The following is a 16,186-nucleotide window of genomic DNA, read 5'->3' on the forward strand; positions in this document are numbered from 1 at the left end:
TAGGCCAATGTATATCAGAATAAATGCATATTAGATTAAATAGTGTAAATGGTCAAATTTTGTAAGAATGGAAAATAAAATATGAAATGTAGTATTATTGTTGGTATTACGTGAGCCGTGTCAAACAATAAAACATCCCTAAATACATAATGGCCTTTTTAATGTCATGTATGTTTAATGTTTGTATAAAATACATCATATAAAACAGGGTCATTTGTACAAATAAATGGAGAAAAGATCATCAACACATTATGAATCCTTCTTTTCTACATACACCTTGATTCATGTAACTACGGCAAAAGAATTCTGAACAAAATCGAAGCATTTTCATTATGTAATTCTAATTCCTAACTCTTTAATTCTGTATAATGTTCTCCTGGGTGTTTTTGCACAGCAAAACTGACATGGTAACATTTTACATGATTATCTTAGGAGGCCAAAAACTGCCAGTGCGTCTCTATAAATATTTACATAATGGCACAGACAGAATATTAACAGTCAACTGTTATATTAAAATATCATGTTTGGCCATGAAGTTGACCAGAATTGCTTCATCTAGACGTAGGCATTTCTTCCATAAGTGCTCTGAGCTTCTCTCCTGGATGTGGACGTTGAGTAAACCGTTTCTCGCGTGGGCTGGTAGGGGTAACCACTGCGAGAATGTAGGAAACACACAAATTCATCAAACAAAATATTATAAGAAAGCATTATCTGAAAAGATAAGAAGTGTGTGAGTGAGTGTGAGTAACAAAGCAACTCACGTCTTCTCGTTTGAGCCTAATTTGCAGCTGAACATGAGACAAGCTCCTCCACAGATGGAGAGAACACCAGAGGCCCAGCCGATGTATAAAGCCTCTCCAATCTCATACCTACAGCACATCACACACACAACCACATATTCAGCTCACTTCAGTGTAACATGCATAGGTTTCGCTTAAAATTGCTTTCAAACTAAAGTTAAAGGCCTTGAAACGCACAGCATTAGTCAGTTTGTTGACGTCATTTCCTCTGAAACAGGAAGAGAGGGCGGGACACATCGAACAGCTCCTCCCATTTTTTTTAAATAGCCAATAGCGTTTAGTTTATATCACAGTTCGGCTAGAGCCGTTGAGCTCAGTAAAGCCGCAGTTTCCTCCTAATCTCCTCCATATTGCTTTCAAATGTAGCATCCTGTGCAGAATTCAAATGGGTCCGATATGTTTCGTGGTCTCACGCATATGATGCGTTCTGCGCTATCGTGTCTCTGGACCGGAGCAGACTGTGTGCGCGCTGTGGCGGTTCACGTGACGCTAACGAGAAACCATATTTCATTCACCCCAATGAAAAGCATATTTACACTGTCTGAATTGTTCCCTATCCCCTATATAGTGCACTACATGTGCCATTCACCACGTAGAAAACAGTAAATGTGTGAACAAGTGACCGATTTCTTTCATCCCAGCTTCAGCGTCTATTTATAGTGTAGGGGGCGGAGCTTCAGATTGTAGAGTATTTGATTGGACAGAAAATCTGATGAGAAGATGAGAATTGCAGAGTGATGTCATGTAAGTGAGAGACTGTAAGTTAATGTTATATCGTTTAAATGCAAATGTTGTCATTGTTTTGGAGCGCACTAGATTATAGATAACAGTAAGGCTAACATATTCATATAAAAAGCCAAAAATCTCCCATTTTGATTTCATGGGGACTTTAAAGTGTGATACCTTTTCTTCCCTATTGTGACCTATTAGGACTTAATTTTGTCCGTCTCTAATTGAACGGATGTGGTTTGCAAATGGCCAATCTCATGTGACTGACTGGTTTGGTTAGGTTTTCCACAAGTTTTCCACCCTCACACACCAGTAAACACGCGGCCCTGTCCCAAATGGCACACTTCATCTGCACTTACGGTCGTGTGGACTTATAATAGCCACCGCATGCATGTGATAATGAAGTCCATGAGACTGTAGGACTGGGTTCCTCAAATCCGGTCCTGCCCTGCAGAGTTTAGTTCTTCCAACCCTAATCAAACACACCTGAACCAGTCGAGGCCTTCAGGGATTGCAGGTTAGTGAGTTCGATCATGCTTTGAGCTAAACTCTGCTGTGTGATGTGGGCAATCCTATAAGATCATTACAGATCACACTGTAAGACATGGATCTAATAAACTTGGGTACGACATGTATGAAGACTGTATGATGAGGATGACACCCATTGAATCATAGGCTACTACGTCATCATCAGCATTTGCTAGCAGGGCCGTCGCTAGTGGGGTGAAAGGTGGTGACAATTATAGGGGCCCCCGCTGCCCAGGGGGCCCCACAAAATCCAGTAGTTATACTATTTAGGCCCCTGTTGTATGAATAATTCTAATATTTATATTAGTTGTATGCCTGAGATTTAAATGAAAACCACAAAAACGTGCAATTTGGGTAAATATTTTTCCAAATATCTGCTTCTCTTACCTCCATAAAAATGGTTTAGTCCGACCTAAAGTATTTATTAATTATTCAGTCAGAGTCAGTAACAAACATCAGATGGACCCAATAAAATTGTAAGTCCCGCCCCAGCTCGTGAACAGAACCAATCAGAGTTGAGGCGGCAGCCTGAAGTTAACGATGAACTTGGTGGAAGAGCAGGAGACTAACTGACTGAAAAATGTCGGGGAAAAGAAAACATAAATCAGGGAACCAGAAATGCCAGGAAAAGACGGAGAGGGAGGCAAGGAGATTGGTTGTATCCTAGTCGATCAAGACGTTCTTAAAGACCGGTTATTGTTATTTCGCTGGGAATTAGAAAACTTCCGTCTACAGTCTGCCGTGTAGAGTCATTTTTTATTATCGGTGCGCGCCACAATCGACCGAATGATTACGTGGTCTAAATTTCTGTCTTTTTACACTATTGTAAATAGAGTTTTAAAAAATTACACGAGTCACGACGCATTGCATTATGCATCTGACCTGCCGGCTGATGACATTTAAAACATCGAGAAAACACGAATACAACACACTGCACTTGGATGAATAAATATATTCACTTTATTTAATAATATTACCAGTTCCATATTATCTTTATTAAAAAATAAGGCAATAAATGGTTTTATTTTTTTAATTAGACTGCATTCTTGTCAATTTCTAAATGTTTACTTTTTGATTTATGAATTACAACAGACTGATGGGGGGGAAAAAAATATTACTTTTTAAAAATTGGTTTTATTATTATTTAACAATTTCTTGCTTTTTGTTAGTTTTTATTAGTTGTAATTTTTATATAAACATTTAACTTTTAAAATAAAGGTTTTAAAACAACATCACCATCTTCTGTTATATGTGGGCCTCCATGTTCATCTATTGTACAGTATATGATATTGGTGGAGGGTGGTGGGGGCCCACATCAATATTTTTTCAGGGGGCCCCGAATCCTCTAGCTACGGCCCTGTTTGCTAGTATACCGTAGTAAACAAACAGAGCAAGGTGAATCGCACTTTGGCAATTGTGGTTTTTATGTACGCTGAAAAAAAGAGGAGGAAAGAGGAGAATATGGACGCTGTCATATAGGGAAAAGAGGGCAATTTGACATGCAAATCTTGCAAATGGAGTTTGAGGAAAGTAGTTTTAAGTTTTAGAGCCATGTTGCATTGATCAATACGCCATTTCATGTTGCATTTTTATTGGCTAGTCAGTAGATGTAGGTTGTAGTAGGTTGTAGCAGCAAACACAAGGAGAGATCGTGCTATTTCTGATCGTGCTATTTCTGACACTATCTTTGGTCGTAAGACCGTGACAACAACCGTCTTTGAACCTCTCTCACTAAACAACGTAGGATCACCGTTTAGTAGCCACGACCGCAGAAATCACCACGATTGGTCAACATCCGACTCGTGCAGCTCTTTTGCTGAACACTGAAGAGACAGGACAGCAGGCTACTGGCAATATTTGGAGGTTACTGAAGTTTGTCCAAAAAATCGCTAAATTTGTCGCTAGTAGCTTCTTTGAATTTTTTTTGCTAAAGGGGTCTGAAAAGTCGCTAAAAATAGCTACAAAGGCGCTAAGTTGGCAACACTGGAAGAGAGCGCCACTGTAAACTTCTTCCCGACACTCAAATATTTTGATTATAGTACAAATTTAGTAAAAGCACAGTAGGGGCAATTCAGTAATAGTCTGCACCATGGGCGAGGCTAGCCCCTTTTTAGGGGTGCTTCAGCACCCCTAAAAAGGAGCTCAGCACCCCTAAAACTTGGAGTAAGAAATATTGTTATTCAAAAAAATGTGTTCGTCTTTGACAAGGTTAAATAATGTCCAAAACATACTCTGTATAGTTTGTGGTTTAAAATGTATGTGTTAAGGATGAAAATGAAAACATCCCCGCTTAGCAAATGGTGTCATCCTCTTCTCTTCTTCTACTTCTCCTCTCGGCTCGACCGTCATCCAGCGCGAAACACACGCAGAGTGAGAACCATAGGCGTCACTAGGCCCTTTTTAAACTTCTGCCTAGCCCCCCTAAACATTTGTGATTAAGTGTAGGCTACACACATTCGTATTCGCTTCAGTCTTGTTATAATCAGATTCAGAGTGTTCATCTTCAATCCGCAGCAGCGCCAAGCGCTCTGCACGTCAGAAACAGAGGACAGACAGGGTGTGTGTGTGTGTGTGTGTGTGTGTGTGTGAGTTCATCTGAGCCTCATTGGTATTTCATTGCTCGTCAATGTCAGAATATTTGAGATGACCAATCAAATCAAAGTAGGCGGGCTTTATGTTCACAGTCAGACGCTGCTGAGCGCGAATTTGAGCAGCACGACTGACGCTTCAGTTTACGGTCAAGTGCGAGTTAAGAAAATGTAAGTAGCTAAACTAAACAAACAATTTATATTTGACAGTTTTTTAGGTCATAAATGTTAAAAGAATGACAAAAATAATTAGAAAACTAATACACTTTTGTCTAATTTCACCATTTAAAGCTGAAAATAGGCCTATATAACGTGTAATTATGTCATTATGAGGGGACAAGAAACATTAACAAAGCCGTTTTCATACAAGATTAATAATGCATGTGTACATGTTGAGAATTAATAAAATGTGTAGCCTTCAGTAAATTAAAGAAGTTCAGCTTTAGGAGGGGAAGAGACAGGGCAAGATCAGGAGACTGAGAGGAAAAGACAGAGTGATGGAGATGAGGAGAGAGCAGGTTTTAAATCTATTTCTTATCCTTTTTTGGCCTTCAAACGTCTTAAAATGCACATATCAGAGAAATAAAAATGTTTAACCCCATAACAACTTCAAATTTATGACCTCTTTGATTATAAAGCCCTGTCTACGGTCAATAATGAATGTGTACATATTGTGAATGAATTTAATAAACTTAGTTACCTAGCTTTGGTAGCTTTGTCTGAGAAAATGATTCATAAATTAGTACAAATCAGTTGACCCTATGTTTACTTTCTTCACTGACAGACAAAAATGAAAAGCCTATATCAGTCAAAGCTCAGCTTTAGGAGGGGAAAAGACAGAGCAAGAGAAAAACAAAGAGAAAAAGAGTGTGATGCTGATGAGGTGAGAAAAAAAACAGCTGCCCGCACATGGTTTTAAAGCTATTGTTATCCGATTTTTTTGACCTTCAAAACATCTTAAAATGCACATATGTAGATCAGAGAAATCAAAATTTTCTCGGGGGAGCATGCCCCCGAACCCCCCTATACCTCACATTCGGCACCTCAGTGATTATAAAACCCTGCCATATGCATGTTACTGGATGAATTAATGTAACTAGTTAATAATGAGCATTAGACCATAAACAAACTTTTTTTTTTCATACCCTCATTGGGGGCTGAGCCCCCCTAGAATGAAAATCCTAGAATCGCCCCTGGTCTGCACTGCAGTTTATTTAATGAATACTTTGTAAACCGTGCGGCCAGAGGCACCTGTTGGATGTAAGTCGAGTGCAGTATTAAAGAAGACACCAGGGGGCAGCATTGATACTCACTTTTGCCCGGGGTAGAGCGGGTTGAAGAACTCTTGAGTGATATTCGCAGCGTACCATGACACTGATACCATCGTGCACAAACCTTTACAAGAGATCAAAAACATAGCCATAAAGATGAACAGATAGCAGATGCATGTTATACATTCCAGTCGTCATTCTATAATATTGATATTAAATATGAATGTGCTTTACCCTGCAGCAGGAAGAGCACGCCTCCGGTTCCGGCGATTCTGCCCTTCAGGAGGTAGTTCTCCCCGCCGGCCTTCGAGCACTGGATGCCGATGAGTGTCGCGACCACCGCGAACGAGCCGCACACCACAGCCGCGATCATCAGCGCGCGCGATGCCTGGATATAACCTGCGCGAGGAGGAGGAGGAGGAGAGACACTGCGTTAGATAGGATAATACACTCATACACGTGCTGAAACACACGCTACTATAGAGTAGGCTAGTGCTGAAAAAGATTTGGGTATATAAAATATGTATGACTATAAGTACAAGAATTAGCCTACCGAAAGACAATAGAAAAGAGAAAATAAACAGCAAAGAAAGAAAGAAAGAAAAATATAAATGATTTACTATAAATAAATAAAGGAAGGTATAGACCGACAAAGAAAATGCATAAATAAAAGTATAGCCTAGTAAATAAAATATTAAACAAATACATTAAGTCAAATTAAATTAAATTACTGGACTAAGAACGAATAAATAAAATAAAATAAAAGAAGGAAAGACCAACGAAGAAAATGCTAGCCTACACAAATATTAAAAACAAAGTATTTGCCTTGTTCAACAGTGTTTTAGTCTACTAAATATGAAAATGTGAACTAGCAAATAAGTTTTTTTTAATTAATAATAAAATTAGAGAGGTATCCTATAAAATTGTACACCGAATTTACTGAAGGAGTTGCTTGAAAGTTTCCATTTGAAAATTGAAAACTTATGTGAATTTGTGGCAATGCCAAATAATCTGTGACTCATCTTTTTTTATTGTAGGCCTATATATTCAAAAATGTTTTGGTTGGATGTTTCAAATGGCAATTCTAGGTTGTTTGGAACATGTCTACAAATTGATCTGTGTGATGTAGTTTTTTTTTTTTTTTTTTTTTTTACATGACAATGTTGATTCCAAAAGTAGGCTACGATGTGCTTCCTTATAGGCTACTATTATAACGTTTTATTTTACTCGGAAAATATCACATTCATGTGAAAAAAAATGAACTAAAGCTAAGCCAAGCTTTGAACATTTTATAAAAGATTAAACAATATACATTAGATAAAATTAAGAACAAAAAAGCAAGAAAGACCTATGAAGCTTATACTTTAAATTGTTGTAATTTTATCTCTGGCATGACCTACTTTATTTTACATATTATTATGTATGTTATTTTCTTGTTGTGAGGTGCATGTACAAATCTTTGTTGATAAAAAAAATAAATCAATAAAAAAGTAGTACACAATTAAAGAAAGGCAAATAAATATAAAATATTTACTGAGCTGAGAACGTAAAAAAATAATAAAAATAAAGACCGACAAAGAAAATAGCCTACATAAATAAATAGTAGGCTAGTAAACAAATAAATTAAGTCAAATAAATATAAAATATTTACTGAAGTGAGAAAGCAAATAAATAAATACATAGGCCTAAATAAATAAAGACAGACAAAGAAAATAAATTAGCCTATTGAGAAGGAAAAATAAAGAAAATTAAAGAAGAATATATTATATATATATAATATAGCTATATAGCCTGACAAAGAAAATATCCTATATAGCAGTAAACAAATAAACGGAAACATAAGGGACTAAACAGATTTTTTTTTTAATTTTCTTTTAAAGATAATTCCTATAAATTATTCACAAAACATGCGAGCTGATCTGAAAAAAATACATGGTCACCAAAGTTCCCGTCAAAATTAAATGTATTTACATTGTTTATTATGACAGTGGTGGCTAATATCAAGTAGCCTATACATCTGTGATGTCGAAATGATTCGTCTGAGATGAGAGGTGTTTTGTACCGGACAGGGCGAGCAGAGAGGGGAACTCGCGGCAGTTGTGCACTCCGGTCGAGTCCGTGGCGCAGGACATCCACAGGTTCTCGTACAGGGTGGAGGTGGTGATCACTGTCCCGTCCAACGACGACACCTTCCAGTAGCGGTTCGGGATTGTGATGCCAACCATGACCCAACTCACAAAACCCAGAAATAAAGCTACGACTTCAATAACCGGATCCATGGCTGCTCTTAGATCACACCGGCTCCAAAATCATCCACAATCAGCGTCCTCCTGTGTTATGTGTGGCTCTTATTTTTTCAGGCTATAGTTTTGCTTTGCTGAGAAATTATTTGGCTATTTATTTCCAGGTGTTGTTGATTTCGCGAGCTGAACCAGTATTTCCATGGAGAGAGAGATTACACCAGTGTGACACTCAAAACGGGTTGTTAAATGCAGCGGTCATTTATAGGCTCTGTTTGCCCTCCCCTCTCCTGTCCTGCTTTTGCATTTACACCCCGAAACTCAACAGCTGGTTATCACTAAAGTCCAATGGTCGTGGCCTGACCTTCACTGGAAAATTATGCATCCGTTATGGACGATTACTTTGCTGACTATAATATGAGGAAACCCGTTGCCACTGAAAAGTAAGCTTCACTCCAGTTTTAAATATAGCCTGTGCTGGGTAGGCCGTATCTAAAATATAGGCTAGCTATCACACTAAATACAGTTCAAAAGTTTGGGGTTGGTTTAAGTTTTTGGTAACACTTTACCAAATGTGTTGATTTTCACGGCATTCACGCTGAAAACAAATGCTGCCGCTCAGTCTTTTTGCCACTTGTGGGCGTGACCGCATTCACTCCGGCCGACGGTGACGTCATGCGCATACCCTCTATTAACTAGTTGCTTATTAGCATGCATATTACTAAGATATTGGCTGTTTATACAAAACTCATTTTAATGCCCACATCCCTTAATCCTACAAATAGATTTAACTATACTAACTAAGCAATTAGTAGCCTGGGAAAACCCAGAAAACTTCCGGAAAATTTAGATTTGCTCTGAAAGTTAGTCTGGCAAAGAGCTCATTGAAGCCCATTTCCAATCCGTCGAAATCGAGGCACCAATCAGAAACGTTGGGGCGGGCTTTACACGATGACGACAGCGCTGGGATTTTGAAGCAGATTTTGTAGCCTACATTACAAAGATGGATGCCGCCGTCGAACATCACTCGTTCGAATCAGCTATCGCGTCTGTTTTAAGCGATTTGAACGTTTCCTTTTTGTTAAAAACCGAGCAAAAAACAACAATTGGAGATGTTTCTCCGCTGCTCTGCATACGTCATCTCCTTCATCGCTCTGATTGGGTTTAGGTCTATCCGCGACGTCCGTTGGTGACGCCCCTCTGGAAATGATATGACGCTTTGCCAGACCATAACTCAGGCCTTGTCCACACGGACACGGGTATTTTTAGAACCGGAGTTTTTCCTACAGCGTTTTAAAAAAACATCCCGTCCACACGTGCTCGGTCTCCGTCTACATGAAAACGCAAAAACACGCTATCAAGCACGGTCAAGAGCATGCCACGCCAGCAGGCGGCGATATAAACCTTAACCGTAAAGCCACGTTGGCCAATCAGAAGCGCAAATCTGACGTCAAACACAGCGGATAACGGCGCACACTCTGACGTCGCAAGGCAAAACCCCCGGTTTCACTGTCTACACGACAACACTGTAACCGGCGTTTCTGAAAATCCTCACCCTGGCAGGCACCCTGCGTTTTCGTTTGGACGAACGGCCGAACCGCGTAAAAAAAGTCACGGTTATAAAAATACCCGTGTCCGTGTGGACAGGGCCTTAGTTACAACTGAGGATGGTCTGGTTTTAACCAGGCTAAGCAATTAGCAGTTTATTGAGGCAAAAGTCGTAGTTCAGTAAATAGTGAGAATTTGACCCTAATCTAAAGTGTGTCCAAGTTAAAAAAAAAATGTTTTTGTATACATAGCCTATCTTATAGCTACTCACCATTGCTGCTTTTATTTGATTAAAAACATGGTAATACTGTGAAATATTTCTATTTTAATATATTTTATTCGTCATCAGTACTCCAGTCTTCAGTGTCACATGATCCTTCAGAAATCATTCTATTTACTGCTCAAGAAAAGTATTGATTTCGATTGATTTGAAATCGTACTGACTGAACTGCAGCCAGCAACTTATTTCTCGTGGGCGCATAACGCACAAGAGACTGAATGTGATTCGAATTTAGACGAATGTGTTAAATACGTTCTGCATGCTTCCATCTCTCAATAAAAACCTGCACACAACAAAATGACAGCGGGAAAAAAAATGACAGCGGTGAGAAAGCAGCAGTTAAGAAAGCATCTGATAATAGCCAAGTGTAGCATGTATTTACAAAAGCTCTGCAATTCATCGGCATGTCAAAAGATTAGTGTCAATTATCAGAATCAATTATCCTTGATTCTGATTGGTCAATAGCTGTGCTTTATTCATGATAAAACACAGCTATGACCGCTTCACCCAACGGTTCTATTTATCACTGCGCAACACTGCAGTTCCTATGTTGTTTTTATTTGAGCTTTCATGCATATTAGGAACGTTGTTGCTGTTCACGGTCAGGGACTATTTTTTTTCTAGCGGAAAGAAGGCTTTTAGTGATTTTACTTAATGAAAGTTGCACTAGCCTAATAAATTATTTTTTTACTTTAATATTTTTATTGTGTGGCAACCATTTTATAAAAGCAATAAGGTACTCGAGGCAAGTGCTATATCGTGAATAAGTAACGGCTGAAGGGCGTTGCACGACGCAAAGCGGATGTATTCACGATACAGCGCAGCCTCTCGTACCGTCCTTATTGCTTACATTTGAGACTATAGATGGCTATATAGATTAGTCTATCTATCTAGATTAGTCTTACTGAATCAATACCTTTTCTTTGCATGGCTCATTGGCATTAGCTCTTTCCTGAACATTGTACAAGCATTCGTTTCACGCGTCACATCTTTTTGATATGAGTCCTTCCCATAAAAATCAGTCTACAGGCTTTTCACAGACAACCTAAGGTCTCGTTTTTTATATTTCTTTACAAGCTGTTCACACATAGGCAATAAAGAGCGCAATAAAGAGCGTTACAATAAATTTGTGTAATTCTTTCAAACGTTAACCTGGCTGGCCTTATAATAATAGATAGTTTTAGTGGATTTTAATAGGCTAACCAGAAGTTTAGTCAAATGTTATGGATCTTTTCTAAAAGGACACTATCAAAATGTGAACTACTGGGTGCAGTGATTAAATTAACAAATGAAGAAGCTGTTGAGAGTGTTTATCTATAGTCTCATTATCAGTCTCTCTGCTTCAGATATCCTCATATATTCATATATGGCTAACAGACCAGCGCACGCACAGTCACTAAACCTTCAATCTACATCATAGTCAAGTCAGGTTGTTTCATTTTTATTTACAGTTTATACAGGGTTCACTGAACACTGAAATGCTTGTGAGGAGACCTAACTCATAATGACATGATTAAGTAAATGGTGCATATACTGACCCTGTTAAAAAAGAGAAACTCTACAATGTAATGCACATTATATACAAAATATTAAAAGAATATATTACAAATGATTACTATAACCACAGGCAATGTTTTTATCAACACATTTAAACAAATATTGCATCATTCCTGTGCACACACCTGGCCAATGTCTCCGATTAAGTGTGTCAACATTCACAAGAAATTGGATTTAGTCACTGATGATATCACAGAAATGCCTACAAAAAGACCAACATGTTTAAATAAAGCAAATGACAAGCAAAGCCTTCATTAATGTTTAATAGCTAAGAATCCATCTCTGAAAAAAACCCCCCATAATGTTAACAAAATATGACACAGCAGAGGCTGAAGTTCAAGTAGCAATAAACAAAACTTTGAGTTTTATCGTGAAATCTCTCCGAAGAACATGAAGACTATTGATTTTAACGTCTTACTGTACGAAGACCTATAAGTGATTAACTTATTTTATTGACGTAAGACTAAGATATTCTGAGTAAATCGTATCTTGGAAGGTTAACATACTGATTTCCAAATCAATAGTAAAAGGAAATAAGTATGTTGCAATACGTTGTTTTGTAAATTCTGTATCATGAAAGAATCAATCTTTGAATTATCTATCTATCTATCTATCTATCTATCTATCTATCTATCTATCTATCTATCTATCTATCTATCTATCTATCTATCTGTCTGTCTGTCTGTCTGTCTGTACATTATCTATCTATCTATCTATCTATCTATCTATCTATCATCTATCCATCCATCCATCCATCTATTATCTATCTATCTATCTATCTATCTATCTATCTATCTATCTATCTATCTATCTATCTATCTATCTATCTATCTATCTATCTATCTATCTATCTATCTATCTATCTATCTATCTATCTATCTATCCAAACATTCCAATGTTTATTAACAATATGATGGATTTAGACCACAATCATTTATTAGTATGGTTTTTAGGGCCTCCTTTTGCAGCCAATACAGCATCAATTTTTTTTCTTTGATTTTGATCCTTTCTTCTTCCAGAACAGTGGACAGGTCACGATGCGATGCTGGTGGAGGAAAACAGTTTCTGACTTGCACTTCCATAGTACCCCAACGCGGCTCAAACATATTTAGATCTGGTGACAGTGCAGGACATGGGAAATGTTCAGCTTCACTTTCATGTTCATCAACGTGTGTGTATTGGTGCATTATCATGCTGGTACACCCCACCCCCCTCCAGGTGAAACATTATTGAATGGTACAAAAAAAAGGTACAAAGCTGGTGAGTACCCTATAAGGTACAAAAGCTAAAATGAACTAATATGTACAGTACTAATATGTACACTTGAGGTACTAATATGTACTTTTAAAGTACTAATATGTACCTTTAAGGTAAGTACCATTTAGGGGTAAATAAGGTACAAAGATGTACCTTTTCGCTTTTGTACCTTAGTGTACTGCCCCAGTTACAGCTTTGTACCTTTTTTGGCAGTGACGCACCCATCAAGAACAGGGAATGCTATGATATTACTAGGATATTATGCATCTTTGGGGTTTCCCCACACCGTAGTCCCATGGATGTTGGAGAGACAGTGAAGGTGGACTCATCAGAGAACATGTTTCATATTGTCCACAACCCAGGATTTGCACTGTTGAATGAATGAAACCGGCATTTAGCATTGGCATGAGTGACCAAAGGTTTGGCTATAGCAGCCCGACCATGAATGTTGACTCTGTGGAGCTCCAGACCAAGGAGAGTTCAAGAAATATAATTCTTTATATTTGAAAGCTGATAACGATACATTTTTATATCATGTCATATATACACTCACCTAAAGGATTATTAGGAACACCATACTACTGTGTTTGACCCCCTTTCGCCTTCAGAACTGCCTTAATTCTACGTGGCATTGATTCAACAAGGTGCTGAAAGCATTCTTTAGAAATGTTGGCCCATATTGATAGGATAGCATCTTGCAGTTGATGGAGATTTGTGGGATGCACATCCAGGGCACGAAGCTCCCGTTCCACCTCATCCCAAAGATGCTCTATTGGGTTGAGATCTGGTGACTGTGGGGGCCATTTTAGTACAGTGAACTCATTGTCATGTTCAAGAAACCAATTTGAAATGATTCGAGCTTGGTGACATGGTGCATTATCCTGCTGGAAGTAGCCATCAGAGGATGGGTACATGGTGGCCATAAAGGGATGGACATGGTCAGAAACAATGCTCAGGTAGGCCGTGGCATTTAAACGATGCCCAATTGGCACTAAGGGGCCTAAAGTGTGCCAAGAAAACATCCCCCACACCATTACACCACCACCACCAGCCTGCACAGTGGTAACAAGGCATGATGGATCCATGTTCTCATTCTGTTTACGCCAAATTCTGACTCTACCATCTGAATGTCTCAACAGAAATCGAGACTCATCAGACCAGGCAACATTTTTCCAGTCTTCAACTGTCCAATTTTGGTGAGCTCTTGCAAATCGTAGCCTCTTTTTCCTATTTGTAGTGGAGATGAGTGGTACCCGGTGGAGTCTTCTGCTGTTGTAGCCCATCCGCCTCAAGGTTGTGCGTGTTGTGGCTTCACAAATGCTTTTCTGCATACCTCGGTTGTAACGAGTGGTTATTTCAGTCAAAGTTGCTCTTCTATCAGCTTGAATCAATCGGCCCATTCTCCTCTGACCTCTAGCATCAGCAAGGCATTTTCGCCCACAGGACTGCCGCATACTGGATGTTTTTCCCTTTTCACACCATTCTTTGTAAACCCTAGAAATGGTTGTGCGTGAAAATCCCAGTAACTGAGCAGATTGTGAAATACTCAGACCGGCCCGTCTGGCACCAACAACCATGCCATGCTCAAAATTGCTTAAATCACCTTTCTTTCCCATTCTGACATTCAGTTTGCAGTTCAGGAGATTGTCTTTACCAGGACCACACCCCTAAATGCATTGAAGCAACTGCCACGTGATTGGTTGATTAGATAATTGCATTAATGAGATATTGAACAGGTGTTCCTAATCCTTTAGGCGAGTGTACATGTCAATGTTATGTGGACCAAATCTATGCCACAAACTGTCCTGAAGGCAACCTTTTGGACCAACCCGCTAACAATAAAGTGGCCGGTGAGTATGTATACACACATAATACATACATAGTCAATGTATCAAATAGAGAATAATCGATGTTTAACTCTTTCACATGTAAAATGAAAATGGTGGGGACCAAAGGTGCTGCCGCTGTGTTGAAGCGCTTGCGTGTGATAAGCAGATGATTGTTCTATAGGTTTTAAAGGTCAGGTTTATGAATAGCTTGCTTGATGGCTATAACTTAACTTTAATTGCTCTTTTAACAAACACAATAGTTTTCACATCACCTAAATGACACTTTTGATAACTGGACGTTTTGGGGACCGTAGAAAGAGTTCTGTCAGAAAGCAGACTTTTTGCAGAATCATGCTCCTAGATATCTATCCTCCTTCAGATCGATCTATGGTTCAGTTCAGACCTTTCTCTAACACACCTGTACATGGCAAACTAGCTTTAATTCAACTCTGACATGGAGCTCTATCAATGATCCCTGCCAAGTTTACGCTGTTAAATGAAATTGTGCAATTGACACGTGAAAGTGTCTTTTAAATGACACCTGTGTGCCGTATAAAACCAAAGACAGACAAGATTAGCTGGTAAAAATGTGTTTGTTTACTCAGCAGGAAGGCCGATTTCCACAAGCAGGATTGAAACGTGTGGGAACATGTCAGTGGAAAAGATGTGTGTGTGTGAATCAGCTGTGGGGATATTTGCTTGCCTATTTTACACAGAAGAAAGTGTCATGTAAACACACTTAGGCACATTTGTAGTGTTAACAAGGTTATGAGTAAATGAAGTTTGAGCTCTGAACCCAAGACATTGTAAATCTTTTTTTATGATTCCTTTATTGTGTTGTGTGACATCAATAGGGGAGCAAACTCAAACTCATACTTTTTAAGAAAACCTTTGCCTCTGTATTGTTTGACTGATTCGAAAATGACCCTATATGTTTCAATCGTACTTGGATTGAGATTTTTGGATTTGCCAAAAGTAAAAGTTTTTCCATTTACTACATAATATGAGAGAAAAAAACAATCAGGTTTAATCTCTCACTAAAATTGTACAACACTAACATTGACTTTAAATGATTAAATGATCTTTGAAAATGTGTTATTTTGACATTTCAGTTCATTCGTTTGTTTTCTTTCAGTGCTTATTTTAATGTGATGTCCCACAAACTTCAATAAAGACATGTCAAGTCACAGACAAATAGAAGAGTTATTTCCATCATTTGCTTTACCAGTTAATTAGTAACCCCAATACTGTGTTATAAAATAATGTTACTGATGGCAACCATAAACCCCAGCATTGTAAAGCTGAGATGTCTTAACATGTGCGTAAGTCCCTGAGATGAATAATGTGGGAAGAACCAATTGTACCCAACATTAAATTGGATGCTATTATCAGCTATTATCTTAAATAAACATGTTTTACAGGGAATTTGTTACTTTCAAGGTCTGAAAGTTGTTGACTTGAATCAATGTTAGAGATACTCCCACATCCGAGTCTCTGGGCTAATGATGCACGGAGGACAGCGACTTTGTGAGTGACTATTTAACCAGCAGTTTCAGAAA

At 38.5% G+C, this 16,186-nt stretch overlaps 1 protein-coding gene across 1 annotated transcript; it reads right to left on the bottom strand.

The window, feature by feature from the left end:
• Nucleotides 1–143: 143 nt before the first annotated feature.
• On the bottom strand, nt 144–8,401 carry cldn15a (claudin 15a). Its single transcript, XM_056242844.1, has 5 exons — nt 7,979–8,401; nt 6,151–6,315; nt 5,959–6,040; nt 762–869; nt 144–652 (listed from the first exon to the last, which is right to left on the bottom strand). The coding sequence occupies exons 1-5, from the start codon at nt 8,193–8,195 to the stop codon at nt 556–558; spliced, it is 669 nt and encodes a 222-aa protein (XP_056098819.1). The 5' UTR covers nt 8,196–8,401; the 3' UTR covers nt 144–555.
• Between the last annotated feature and the right edge of the window lie 7,785 nt (nt 8,402–16,186).

This window comes from Rhinichthys klamathensis, unplaced genomic scaffold (genome assembly GCF_029890125.1).
Source record: "Rhinichthys klamathensis goyatoka isolate OS25496 unplaced genomic scaffold, OSU_Roscu_1.1 h1tg000760l_1, whole genome shotgun sequence".
Classification (NCBI taxonomy): domain Eukaryota; kingdom Metazoa; phylum Chordata; class Actinopteri; order Cypriniformes; family Leuciscidae; genus Rhinichthys; species Rhinichthys klamathensis.